Here is a 14,491-nt window from a genome sequence, read left to right on the forward strand (position 1 = left end):
ATGCCGGACACATTCACGCTCCTAAAGAACCGGACAGAGCCGCGACTGGGGCAGCTGGAGCGCACGCTGGCCACGGAGGGGAACGCCCGCCCCGCCTGGGTCATAGCAGTCCTGGCCAGCGTGCTGATCTTCACCACGGTGGTGGACGTGCTGGGGAATCTGCTGGTGATCATCTCGGTGTTCAGGAACCGCAAGCTGAGGAACTCGGGTAAGATCTCTAAGCCACAGACTCCTCCATCCCATCTCATCCCATCCCATCCAGTGATGTAATGGTAAACAAATAAAGGTGTGTGAACCTCCAGTTTGTGTCTGACGGGCGCCAGCTATGAATAAATTATCACTGACATTTTCAGAAAGGCTCATTATCTCCTTGTCCTATTAGATTTTTGCCCTACATTTAAAAATTATCCCAGCGTAAAGAGGCGTGTGGATTCTATTCTGCAATGAAAATAAAAATGGAAGATGAGCTGAGTTATAGGTTAACTCTCCACTACATGCCTGACTGCCTGCGCGCACGTCACCCTTTGACTTACATGACTGATGGCCCTTGAAGGGTCTCTCTGGGCGCATCACTGAAACACAACAGGGTTTCAGATCATATTTGTACATTGCTGAGTTTTAGGCATTTAGCCCACACCACAGCTCTTATTCACTTATAAATGCAGACAAGGTTTCATGTCTGAAGAACACAGCGTTGGTCGTTCACTGAGATTTAACTTGTCACTTTCCAGTTTACATGACTTTTTTTTTTGTTGTTGTTAATCAGAATGGCACCCTGCCTCTCAATTAGCTCCTCCCTATTTCAGATTAGTCCACCGTTGGGTTTACGTCCCGAATTATTAAAGCTAACAGCATGGGGTCCGTCTGCTTCCCACCACCGTTTCTCTCTTGTTCTATGATTCAACTCGATTTCGGGAAATATCTACCCTAACAGTAGGTAAACTTTAATGGAATTTATTGGAGATGTGAAAAAACTTCGCCTGAATCACATTTGCTGTTTAAAGGTTGATTAATAACAGCAGGGATGCTCATTTGAAAAGCTGATAGCCCAATGGTGTGGATGAATCTGTGCAGATAGTAATGTATGAAATTACTGGGTTAGTCTCATGCATCAGTACTGAATTATAATAGGCTACAGATTGGAAAGCAGAGTTTTTTCCCCCCAATGATCGCTTAGGTGTTTTCACAGAGAGAAAAAAAAAACAGGTGGTAATCCCACATGCTTCCAGTGCAAATTAACTTGTTTCAAATTGAATTGTGCACCATTTTGGATGCTATAGGGACTGATCTGCATGATTATGTTTTTTTTTTTTTTTTTTTTTTTTTTTTTTTTTTTTCAAGATATTACCACTTTTCTCTGTAAAGCCCTAGAACAAGTAGAAAGGCATTAGAAACAAGTGTAATTATCTTAAAATTATACCTGATTTTTCACTTGCTTTGAGAAAACTTTTAAGAGTGAATATGAGAGTAATTGAGTTGCTGAGGTGGATTTTGTTGAATTGTGTCTAACAACTCCAGTACAGACTGCCTATTTTGAGCTAATTTGTGCTGTTACAACTGGTACAAGACATCTGCAGTTGATTTCTCAGTCGGTGTGTTGTAACAAAGGACCTATTCACTGATGGGAGGATTAACCCATACCAAATTCATTCTCTCATTTCAGCACATTGTGAACCTTTCTTGGCCTATGCATTTGCGTTTGGTATTATGGTATTAATATGCATCTTTTCTTTTATTTGAGTATAGACCTACTTTTCAGTCAGGTATGCACAGAGACCCCTGGAGCTTTTTAATACAGCATTATCTTACACATTGTCTAGGCTACACAGAAAATAAGACACCCAAAACCATGCATACTTGCATGGATGATTTATTTATCGATGTTCAGATATACAGAAATTCAACTTATGCCTAGAATTCTGTGGCCTTGGGTCAAAGTTATTTATTTATTGCTGATGTAAAGTTGAAGAACTAATAAGGAGTCGTAACTGATTTTGTAATTCAACATGTCCAGTAGCATTTCATTTGGGTGTATACCTGAGTAATTAATCTCAGTCCGGATTTCATAAAGCTTAATGCAAACTGATGGTTGACCTTGATGGTTTCATCCACAGAATTGGTCCCACACAAATTCCACTGGCTTCAAGAGTTCATAAGGCACACTTAATGTTTTAGTGAAATGGAATTGGTTGGTCAGCCGATGAGTGATAACAGGAGCGCCAGTTAAACAACTTCACCGTTCTCCATTTCCATATATATCTTATGTGATCATACCTTTATTGTCATTGTCATTGCTTTGGTTTACTTGGCACAAGACATTTGTCTGTATACCGGACCTGATATAAGCATTACTTGTTCTATTTGGGGAACACCTATAGCTTGGATGTCAGAGGAAACGCTTATCAAGTTGACATTTCCCATTGCAGATGTCTTGCTGAATTAGGCCCATGACACCTCCACAGGGCTCCTGCATTCCAGGAGCACACCCGGTACACATGATCTCAACACCGAGCAGACCTGCATTCATTCACACTACATCTGCACTACACTGATATTGCACCTGTGTTTAGGCTTTCTCAAAACATTTTTTTAATGTCAGCTTCAATCTGATCAACAAAAGTCTAGTGGGAGGGCAAACTCTTTTCGTTTGGAACCGCCATTCAGCAGTTTGAATTGCACCGATAATCAGTTGTGGGTAATGTTAAAGCCCCAATCACTGAAGCATCAGCAGCACTGGCACCTGGATGGTTACACAGCAATAGGTAACTATGGTACATCAAATTTTATGTTCCATTCCCTGTCTACAATGTGTCATGTATTTAGAGACTAGCTAGCAGTCTCCAAATACATGACACCTGAATGGTTATAATTTCCAGTCATAGTCTAAGTTATGTTCTTCAGTGTTGTCTAATTTCTTTTTCTCATTCATATCTTCCTGTTGCCTTTTCCTCAATAGAGGCCATGATCAAAACATGCATGGTGTTCAAAAATAGTGCTTTTCTGCATTAAGACTGATCCTTCTCAAGTCAAACAGTGAACTCAGCAGTTCAGAAACCAAGCTGATCCCACATTCATCGATTGTTCACAGATCGTTGTGATTTTCCATTAACAATAATCCGCCTCTACATGCGGCAAAGCTTCGCCACCCAGAATCGCGGGTGGACAGGTTCAAGACGCACATTGTCGAAGCTGTGAGCAGCAGTGACGCCACTGCTGACGAAGGGAGTCAACAGAGCAGAAACATACAAGGGGAGAGAAATAGAAAGAGGAGTGGGGCAAGATGCAGCAGATTAAAATACTTTGAGTAAACATCAAAAGGTGGAGAATTAACTAGAATTGAAATGGTGAAATTAGACATACAAGAAATAGGGTAGTGTATTTTTTCTAATATTTTCAATGCACAAACATAACAGACAAATATAAACAATCAAACCAGAAGCTGAGGATAGCATGTGGTTACCCACTTCAGCTGCCAGAGGTGTGCATCAGTCCATAACTCCGCAAACACACCATTGGGTTTTGGATGGCATTATTAGGTCAGGTTAGTCAGATCCTGCCTCTAAGTTGGTATGTGATGATCATCTGTGCATCATTCTTTCTTACCTGCAACAGTGATGTAATATTCGCAAAGTATTAATGGTATATTATGGTGCTCTGAAGACCTTTATATTTCACACAAATCAAAACTATCATGTGAATTGTTCCTGTAAAGCACACAGCTGGGGTTGCAGAGGGATTGCATGCATTACCTTTCTGCTCTCTCAGTCTTTTTTTCTCATCTTTCTCTTCAAAGACCGCAACCTTTAATTTGAAACTGCTTTCTGTGTATTCATGGGCTATTGTATATCAGCGAGCTCATGCACACACACACATTCTGGCACATGGACACACATTTTTACTTGCTCATGGCAGTGCGTCATAGATACACATATGCACATGTGCACGCACACACGCAAGTGTTTATGTGCACACTCTCTCTCACCCTCTCTCTCTCTCTGTTGAGTGTATAAATTACAGCTAAGTACAGCATCAGCTGTGCAAGTGTGTGTGTGTGTGTGTGTGTGTGTGTGTCTGTGTGTGTGTCTGTGTGTCTGTGTGTGTGTGTAATGGGAGATTCTGTGGAATAGTGTGTCTTGTCCCCTGATATTTGTCTTTAAGGAGCTTTTATTCATACAAACACAGAGCTTGTGCCTCCCCATCTGAATGGTGTGTGTGTGTGTGTGTGTGTGTGTGTGTGTGTGTGTGTGTGTGTGTGTGTGTGTGTGTGTGTGTGTGAGTGAGTGAATGAATGCTATGTACACTTGTGTGGAGCAGAGGTTTTTGTCCCCTGACATTTGTCTTTGAAGGAGCTTAGGTGTTGCAAACCTTCAAAGAGCGTTAGACAGGATCACACATTACAGAGAGTCTCTTCAAAGAGACTTTATTTACATCATCTCTCTCTCTCTCTCTCTCTCTCTCTGTGTGTGTGTGTGTGTGTGTGTGTGTCTCCCTCTCTCTCACTCTCCGTCTCTCTCTCTCTCTTTCCCCCAGTCCCTCTCAAGCTACTTTTCTCAAGAGCTCTCCCCCTCTACACAAAAAAGAAATAACACTCAAAACATTCCGTATCTGCATTCTTGCCTAACACTAAGTAATATAAAATAACAAACTTTGCTCAGTTCAGCATTTCCTTTTTTTTTTTTTTTTTTTGTATTTCTATGGGAAATTCAGTAGTAGAGGTTGGAGTTTGTTCAATCATTGTGAAACAGGCATAGTTCAATAACAGAGTGACCCTCTTCCACACAGCTTGATGGACAGGCTAGATGTGAACAAGAGGTGAAGTATGAAGTGACAAGTCACTGAAAACAATGTTGTGTTCGCCAGGGGGGGAATGAAAAAAAGTTACAGAAAATGTGGGTGGCTGAAAAATGGCACATCAAACTGTCCAAGCAGAAGTAGGATGTCAGGTCTTACTGAGTCATGAAAGGTTAAACATTGTGCTTCAACATTGTAAGATAATAATAAAACTCAGCTTTAGAAGTGACTAGTAAGAAGTGTGGTCACATGTGTCACCAGTTAGAACTGTGGTAGTGGCTTTTGACTGTGTGTGCGCGCGCGCGCGCGCGCGTGTGTGTGTGTGTGTGTGTGTGTGGTTGCAAGACGCAAAGCGAGAAATATGAGGGATGGTCAGTGAGATGTCTCTGGAGCAGGAGTCTCCAGCGGTGTCACATAAATTATCTGCAGCTCTTAGCGGTGTTTCTCACCCTGAAGCGCTTTCTTCTGTTTCTTAGTGGGCATCATGTTCTGATGGGAACAGACAATACGACAATGGGAGCTTATATCACCCATCAGGGGGGCTTGCTCTCCTATCACTTACACACGCTGGCACGTTGACTGATACTGTGGAGCAGCAAACGTCCTCCGTCTCTGAGAGCGACACGGATCCATGGGGTTTTGTGCCAGGGGGAGGATCTGCTGTCCAGGGGCATGCTGCAATACCAACGTCATTCCCAGGCTGTCAAAAGTGATGACTGAATTTAGGAACAGTGATGCATTACATTACACATGTAATGTGATTACAGTAATGCCTCGGCCTCAACACTGATAAACTAACATTTTACACTATTTATTATGATTCTGTGTACTCCCCATATTTTGTACTGCCTTGAGATGTGTTTGCCTTTTTCTTATTGTCCTACATGTTGTCTGTCCCATATGTATGGTGGCACTGAGTTCCTCCCCTGGGGGATTAATAAAGTATTCCGTATCATATAGAAGAGCATACTGGAAGTATAGGATGGTATTTAAAATTGTTCCCCACACAACCTCATATGTGACAGCTGCTGTAGATGACGTGGAATTGCCTGCTGTGACACAGATGATTCAATTGTGATGGTAGGAGCTGAGTTAGTTTGGTGCTCTGTATGAGGCTATGTTTACATGTAGTCGGGTATTTTGAGAAACGAATATTTCCCTCCCTCTGCTTTCCAAAATAACATTGTGCACACGGCATCGTTTTCAAAAAAGTTTACGTTTACATCAACCCGCATAAATACGCCGTCGAGTACCATCATAACTAAGAAGCCCAAGCCCATGGGCGGTGGTGTAGGAAGAAGGAGAAAGCCATGCAAGCCAATTAGAAGCCACACCAGACAGCAGTCCGCCCAAGTCGGACCCAAAACCGGCGATGCTGGCGGTGACTGGCTCTTTGTGTTGGAGGAAGGAGAATTTGCAAAATTGCTGACCTCTGAGCCCTTATTCATCTCTGCTTCTCGATATAAAAAAGCAGCTGTATTTTCAAATGCAAACATATGGAAAGTGTTTGCACCAACAGAAATGCAACTGCTACTGTGAATGCATCCATGATCACCACCATCATAGACATAATATACGTATATCATGTCTATGATCACCATAGCCAAATGTAAACATTGCGCGCACTTTTGGCGCACAATGTGATGTCGGCTGCCTGAAATTCTGTATTTCTCCGTTTTTCTCAGTTTACATGCAAGTTTTCCTAAATCTCCACTTTGGCCGGGGTTTTTTAGAAAGAATCGTTTTCAGAGGTGAGTTCGCAATTTGCGTTTTGCACAAACAAAGGGAGATGCCTCCATTTTTAAAAATACCCGTGTATGTGTAAATGTAGCCTGATACCCACCCAGTGCTTGAGGTAGTCAATTAAACTAGTGTGATCTAGAACCTTAAATAGCACACTGGGGTTCAAATTGTGTAAGATGAGGTAATGGAAATACTGCCTCCAGCAGACATTTGTTTTAATTTTTAAATATAAATTTGTTCTAGCTTAACTGCAAGATTTACATGCTTCAAGGGATGTTATTTTTTTGGTGTCTAATGAACACATTATATTTTTTAAAGCAACTTAGCAGGATTAACAAAGGGCTGTGTAATGATGGGTTTTAATGAAGAAGCTACATTTGTTTACCTTAGCTCTTCGATATTTAAAAATATTGCAAAGTACATCATGAGGCTGCACTAGGGAAGAATGCAAGGAAGGTGGGCTAAAATGTAATTACTTAAAGCGCAGGGTATAATATTTCTGCTTCCCTCAAGCATAATATGATTAGTAAATATTAGCATTGTTTGCTCAGTGGTAGTGAAGGTACAAAGCAAACAGCTCATGGCGTACCTACTCAGCAAAATTTCAAAAACAAAGGACAGGCTGAGGCTGTGTTTTTGTTGGTGTTTGAAGGCCCTCCTAAAACTCAGGTGGGTGCTTTCCCTTGTCCTTGACGCCCACCCTCCGCCAAAAGACTTGCCTTGCACTTGCAGTCCTCTGAGAGCTACAGTTACCGCAGGACTGCTGCTTTGTTCGACTGTGAACGAGTTGGCATTTACATATCTGGAGGCTTTGCCTTTTCTTTGTTATTCCATCTTGATTAATTAGTCCTCTAGCTAAGTTCAAGCTACAACAAGTGGCTCATAAATATGGCATTGTTGAATATGTCAGCTGACCTTGATAGAAACATTTTCTAATTGTTTTATTATTGTGCTCAAAGCCTGTCCTTGTTGTGCCTAATCCATAGACACAGGCGCAAAGGACATCAGGTTTGTTCAGGAATCGGGCAATTAGTGTCTGCCTTATTTGTTGGCAAAACATACCTCAGAAAATGTGGCTTGAGACTTTATTTTTTCCCCCTCCAGTGCATATTTTACAAAATATGGCCCTCATTTGCTCCCACCAGTGTGAAATATGTGGCGGTGTTGCTAATGGAGCATGAAATGGTCACCAAATTCTCATTACCTCCAATAATCATTATTTATGAAACTGTCTACCAAACCACTGTGGTTTAATATACTTTGGGATGGGGAAAAACATAAAAGATCAGACACTTTTTTAATGACCTTAAAGTGCCTACATTGCACATTTTTATGCTACTGTAATGAGCTAAAAACACAAATAAATCATACATTAATCATAAACAATACACCCCCAATGTAAATAGATGTCATTGATTAAAAAAACAACAACTTGCAAATGAATAAAAATAAAAGCAGCTCTTTTTTAAGCTCTTCAGAGGATTCCAAGATGTCCAAGAAACTTTATATTCATCTCTCCATTTAGTGACTTTTAATGTGCATTCCTAAATGTGAAGTACACGACAGTCAAATTCTGTGAATTCTTGACCAAAAAAAGCTACATAAAGGTCAAAGGTTATAACGAAGAATGTGTGATTATGACAAAAACTGGCCTGTGACACTGTCTCCTAAAATCCTTGTTAACCTTTTTGTTTATCTGCCAGAACCGTAAACAGGTGGTAATAAATGATGGCATAGAAGATCTGGGTGTGAAATAATTGTAAATAATATTCTGTGTTGATATAGCTCCTATAGCTGAGCTCCAGGAATCTGATATATTTTTCATTTTAGCTGTTGCTCTGGTCGTCAACCAAGTCAGTTTAATGCTAATGCCAAGTGGAAGGCTTCAGTGGGTGGAAACATTTGCTGGGACGCCCTAAAAGTGAGTGGGGATTTTTTGTGCAAGTAACATTTTATCACTGTGCTGCTTTCTACATACTGTGTAAGTTTCACTTCAAACACGGAAATTCAGTGGGTTGTCTACTTTTCAAATGAACAAAGTCCATGGAGGCATTTTCATGGATTATTTGGCCTGTAGGAAAATGTAAATTATGCTAATTAATTTTGACACAGAGAGGTGTTTATGAAAGAAAATGGAAACGATAAACAGAATCGATTTGCTTTGAGAACACGGTGGCATTTGAAAGCCCCGGAGACATCTGTTTTGCCTCCAATTTGCAAACCTTGTAACTTCTGATATTGCGCAATTCTCATTTTATTATTTATTATAATTATTGTTCATTATTTACTCTTTTGTGATTTGGGCCAGGACCAGCGTGTTTTATAATGATTTCTACAACAAAACACAGTGCTTTACTGCAGAAAATATAGTCTGGATAGTGTAATGCGATGCTTCTGCGTGAAGCAGACAAGGATGCTTGAACAATGGAGCCCTTGTTTGTGGACTGCTGAGTGGAAAAGTAAATGAATAAAATAAATTGTAAGTACTCGACTGCTCAAAAAAAGTGACGTAGTACTTCCAACACTGGGGAAAATGAATAGGCAATAAACTCACATTTCCCTTATTTATTGTGACACAAATCACACACTACATTCCTTCATTATGAGATGTTAGGCTGTTATTTAGGCTTCCATGACTGAAATATTATTCATATAACATTACCATAGTCATTTATATTTGAACTGGAAGCTGTGATTAGGACCAGTTGATTAGGACCAGTTGAGCTACAGTATGGTACTGTGCTGTAGCTGATGTGTTTATGAGAGCGTTTCCTTTAAACCAAGAGTAAATTAGTCTATTTGATGGATTAATAGGCTGCATGTAAAAACAATACCATATCAGCATTGTCTGGTAGGTTTAGCTTTAGTTTAGCTTTCCTGTTTAGCCAGTGATAAAACATGAAAAAGAAAAAAAAAAGATTAACGCACTAATGCAACACAGAGATAAAACACAGGAAGAAGAGGAAAAGTACAAGTTTGTTGCATAGTGTGTGTGTGTGTGTGTGTGTGTGTGTGTGTGTGTGTGTGTGTGTGTGTGTGTGTGTGTGTGTGTGGGTGTGTGTGTGTGTGTGCGTGTGTGTGTGCGTGCGTGTGTGCGTGCGTGCGTGCGTGCGTGTGTTTACATGTCTGTAGCCAGGAATCTGGGAGTGGGAGGGGTGGGAGGCATTTGTGTGACGGTGACAGTTTCTACACTGTCAAATTGCCCTTTGAAGAAGACCAAAAACAAAATCAGCAAAGTCATACCAAAATCACACCTACAAACATTTGGCAGTCTAGGACATATAATCCCATTATTTACAGTTACATATACAGTGAGACGTGTTATATATGTACTTGCAGGTATACTGTAAGATTCACAATTCCTGTCTAGGAGGTTTACATTGTTACCAGATGAAGTGGAGCTTGTTGCATGTTTCACTCATCATGTTGCTAACTGAAGATAACTTGTTATTTCAAAAATGGTACAGTAAAATTTCTCTAAATCAAGTGTGTGCAGACACAGAATGCCATGGTGAAGAATTTAATAGGGAAAAAAATGTCCAACAGAGAAATGTATTGGATCTACGTGCACACCTATGATGTTTTTATGATGCAGCAAATATAAAATAATGTCCTCATAACCAACAAAAGCTCATATAATGTTTACTGCTGCTATGCTGCCATCCAATAAGGACTTTGCTGCACTTTAAAATATGATCGACAGACTTGCAGTACTTATTTATTATTTATTTATTGCCCCACAGTTTTAGTGAATCTTAGTAAATGCCCTGTGTCTTGTGTTTATTTTATTTTATTGGTTTTTTTTTTGTTTTTGTTTTTAATGTCTTTTATGTTTTATGTCAGAAATGCATCACTTGAGTGCCACTACAACTTGCATTTTATTTCCATACAATCACAATGGCTTTCTGATTTCTGATTATATTTTTGTATTTTTCATCAGTTTTTGTTCTTATTTATCTTATCAGTAATTAGCTTTTAAAGTAGGTTTGCTAGTTTGTTTTAGTTTGTCATTTTTGAAAATGATAAGTTTTAGTTTAGTTTTCATGAGTTTCAGTGTCAGTTTTAGGGCCCTATATTGAGTCCCTAAACCCGTTATTTGGGGATTTAGCATTGCGTAAGAGGTATTCCCCCCACAAAAGTTGCTATCTTGCACACCTGCCTTTATCCGTAAAACACTTGCACTACCCATTATATTATGCATAGGCGTGTTTTGGGTGTTACGCCAGTTAAACCAATCAGTGTGCCAGGTGCCATTGCCTTTAAGGCAGGCTGCGCTATACCAAATCCTCGAACCAAAGCCCATGATGGAGAGAGGAAGGTCGCGATTTAGTACTATCTCTGCCATTTTCTCAGGGGTTCAACTGAGGCTAAAGCAAGGTGGCTTTTTATAGGCGAGTTAATTTGGGAGGTGGAGCCGCGTGTGCACGTCCACATGTGTCCAAGTGGATGCGCATTGAAGCCGCATGGGCGCGCTCTTGTAAAAGCCCAAATGGGATAGTGGGTGGTTTTGAGGACCCGCTATCCGCTTTCCCTAACATGTGTGGTCAAGATAGCAATTGTAGGGAAAGCGCATAAACACGCCCACGGGCACACCTCCAGGTGCAAATAAAGGAGTCGACATAATGTATAGCGGGTAGTGTGGGCGCAAGATACTGTTTAGGGATAGTAGCAGCTGCTAAATGCATAATTCACGAGTAGTGGGTAGTAGCAATGGGTAGCGCAGTGTGAAAGATAGAGCCCTTTGTGTTTTTTGTAGTATGGGGTGTCAGGGGCAAGACTCGAAAAGTTCAGAAAAAGTGTTGTGTAATAATACTCAACAAAACATTAAATCATTTAAAAAAAATGGTATAAAACAAACTGACAGGGATGAAAACAAGATACACACACACACACACACACACAATTTTAGTTTATTTTATTTGCTTTTGTAAACAAACAATACAGTTTCAGGTATCTTTTTTTAATTAAGTCTCATTTTCATTTTTATTTCAGTTAACGGAAATGTTTTTTGTTTTTGTTTTTTTTCCCCACAGTGCCATCTCACATAATGCCAGCTCACTTGACCACAGAACCCAGATGGGGGGTGGGGGATGTTGGGAGTTCTAGGTGAAAGGAGCCTCATCAGCACGTTCAGGCACCTCCATACAACAGCAGCACTTAAACAATTATTCATACTGTTATATAGCTCTGATTTTAGTTTTGAATGCGACATAGTTACAAACGTATGGACCTCATTGTCCTTGTAGCTGGCTATGTGTGTGTGTATGTGTGTGTGTGTGTGTGTGTCTGCATGTTTAAAGAAACAAATGAAAAGGCAGGACATAGAAATTGTGTACCCAAGGGAAATCTTCAACTGGTTCAGTTTATTAGACGATTCCACAGTCTACACTCTCTGTGTTTACATTTTAGGCATTGAGCTGACATTTCTAATCCAGAGTGACTTCCAATGAGTAAGCAGGTGGGGATTTCAGTTTCTCGCCCAAAGACACTTTGACAGGACACGTGGCAGCTGGTGCATACATTGGCTGGTGCAGGGATTGAGCCTCTCTGAATGCGGTGCCAACCTGCTGCTAAGTCTATATTGGTATTTGTAAAGAAATTCACACATTGTCAATGTGAGCGGGGGGCACAAAAGCCCATGCTTAACAGTCATTTTGGAGCAGCTAAGGTGCATTGTTGGGTATGGTGCAAAACAGAGCCAAACCTCTGCAGCAAGGCAACACATAAGTACCAATATGAGTGTGATGCAATAGCCACCTCTGCTAACAGGTTGGTTATGTTTTGCCCAATTCAGTTTGTCTGTTTGTTATTTGTTTGCTTGTTTGTCAGCAGGATATGTCAAAAAAGTGCAAAAAGTGTTTCAAACTTCAGAAGTCCAGCCAGATTCAACAAAAAACTTGTCAAGACAAAAGGCCAGAGATCACAGGCTCTCTGTTGTCTAGTGTTACCAAGTTTTAGTATCTCATGATGGTGTAAATGCTCTTTCAGAGACTTTCTTCTGGGGCTGAACAATGAATCAAAATATTATCAAAATCACAATATGGCCAACTGCAATATCCAAATTGCAGGAGCTGCAAGTAAACTGGCTGACACAACATTGTTTTAAATAAAGTATTATGGTGATACAGAGATGCCCTGGCCTACAAATTGTATTCTCCAGATGTAAGACAACATGTTTGTCTGGTACAGAACCCAGCAAAAATCACACCATCATCAACTTAATAACTATCAAAATGAACATTTGTAAAATTAATCGCAATATGTTTTTCTTTTTTTCCCCATATCATTCAGCTCTGTTTTCTACCTCACAAAGACAAAGTTCTGGGAAAAATACTGAGCAAAAATTAAAAATTTAAAGATAATGAAGATGAAGGCACAAATATAGTTAAGTATTATCTGAGAGTGGATTTTTTTTGTTAATTTCAACCATTACTACACCATCTGTTTCACTAATTAGCACTTCAGCCAGAGGGAGGATAAGTAATCACTGAAGTCAGCTTGTGTAGTGTTTGGTTGAAATGAAAACTTACTCCTGGCCTTCAATGGCACATGACAGAACACTTATGGTCTGTAGACTGATAGACTACTATAACTCTCAGTAGCGTCTTGTAATATCATGTAGCTTGTACATAATGCAGAGGCCCAGTGTGCGAAATAAGGGGGAGCAAAGGGGAGCTCAGCTCCCCTAGTAGTGACATGAGCTCCCCTGGCTGGAAACATTGTGAAATTTTGGGGGAGCCTGGAGCCTTGCCTGCTTGGTGCCGGCCAGCACCGCACGGAGTGTGTGGCCACCCGGTCAGGTCTTACGGATCTGGTTGATTATTATTATCAGTTGATTATTGATTGTGCAATGCCGCGATTCGCAGTTAGTCGCGCTGCGTGCATTAAACAATTTTGCAGAAGCAGGAGGATTTATGTTGTATCCACGTTCGCGCGCTGCGTGCATGACTGTGCATGTGCTCGTGCATGAGCGCCCGCACAGTACTGTACAGCACACTGGCACACTGATAACACTGACACATAGGGCCCTATCTTGCGCCAGACTCCCTAAACCCGCTATTTGCGGATTTAGGATTTAGGAAGAGGCGTTCCCCCGTAAAAGTTGCTATCTTGTGCACTTCCCGCTATCCGCAAAACACCTGCGCTACCCGCTATATTATGCATAGGCGTGTTTTGGGCGTTACGCCAGTTAAACCAATCAGTGTGCCAGGTGCCATTGCCTTTAAGGGCAGGCTGTGCTATCCTAAATCCTAAATCCTAAACCCGCGATGGAGAGAGGGAGGTAGATTTTCTCAGGGCTTCTACTGAGGCTAAAGCAAGTTGGCTTTATATACATATTATATATTGTATTATAGACGAGTTAATTCGGGAGGTGGAGCCACATATGTCCAAGTGGACGTGTCACAAGGTTGTACTGATTGAGTAAAATCCCCGGGTCACACCACACACACACAAGAGGCAGAGGTGGAACTATGTGTAAACTAATTTATTGACAAGGTAGATTGGGCAAATAAAATATTAAAAATAAAAATATAGCACAGCTGCTGGCTTATGATAAAGCAATAAAACGTGCTGGCGTAAGTGTCCAATTAAAACAGTCTTTCCTCTAAACAGTCTATATGAGTAATATACTCGGTCCATTCCGGCGGCGTCCTGGTATCAGTCCGACCGTGTGCGTGGCGAGGCTCCGTCGGGGCGCGCATTGAAGCTGCCTGGGCGCGCTGACCTAACAGCCCAAACTTTAGGGATAGCGGATAGCGGGTGGTCCTGACCACCCGCTATCCGCTATCCCTTAAGTGTGTGCACAAGATAGCAACTTTAGGGATAGCGCATGAAACACGCCCACGGACACACCTCCAGGCGCAAATGACGGAGTCGGCATAACAGATAGCGGGTAGCGGGTGGCGCAAGATACCGTTTAGGGATAGCGGAAGCTCCTAAATCCGCAATTTGCGGG

General features: G+C 41.1%; 1 protein-coding gene across 1 annotated transcript in view; it reads left to right on the top strand.

Annotated features, from left to right (window-relative positions):
- Positions 1-14,491, top strand: part of mtnr1bb (melatonin receptor 1Bb) — a 39,636-nt gene continuing 25,145 nt past the window's right edge. Inside the window, exon 1 of the mRNA XM_030068839.1 lies at positions 1-208. Coding sequence (XP_029924699.1) covers positions 1-208 — 208 coding nt within the window. The remainder of the gene's footprint in view (positions 209-14,491) is intronic.

Source organism: Myripristis murdjan, chromosome 14, assembly GCF_902150065.1.
Source record: "Myripristis murdjan chromosome 14, fMyrMur1.1, whole genome shotgun sequence".
NCBI classification, from domain to species: domain Eukaryota; kingdom Metazoa; phylum Chordata; class Actinopteri; order Holocentriformes; family Holocentridae; genus Myripristis; species Myripristis murdjan.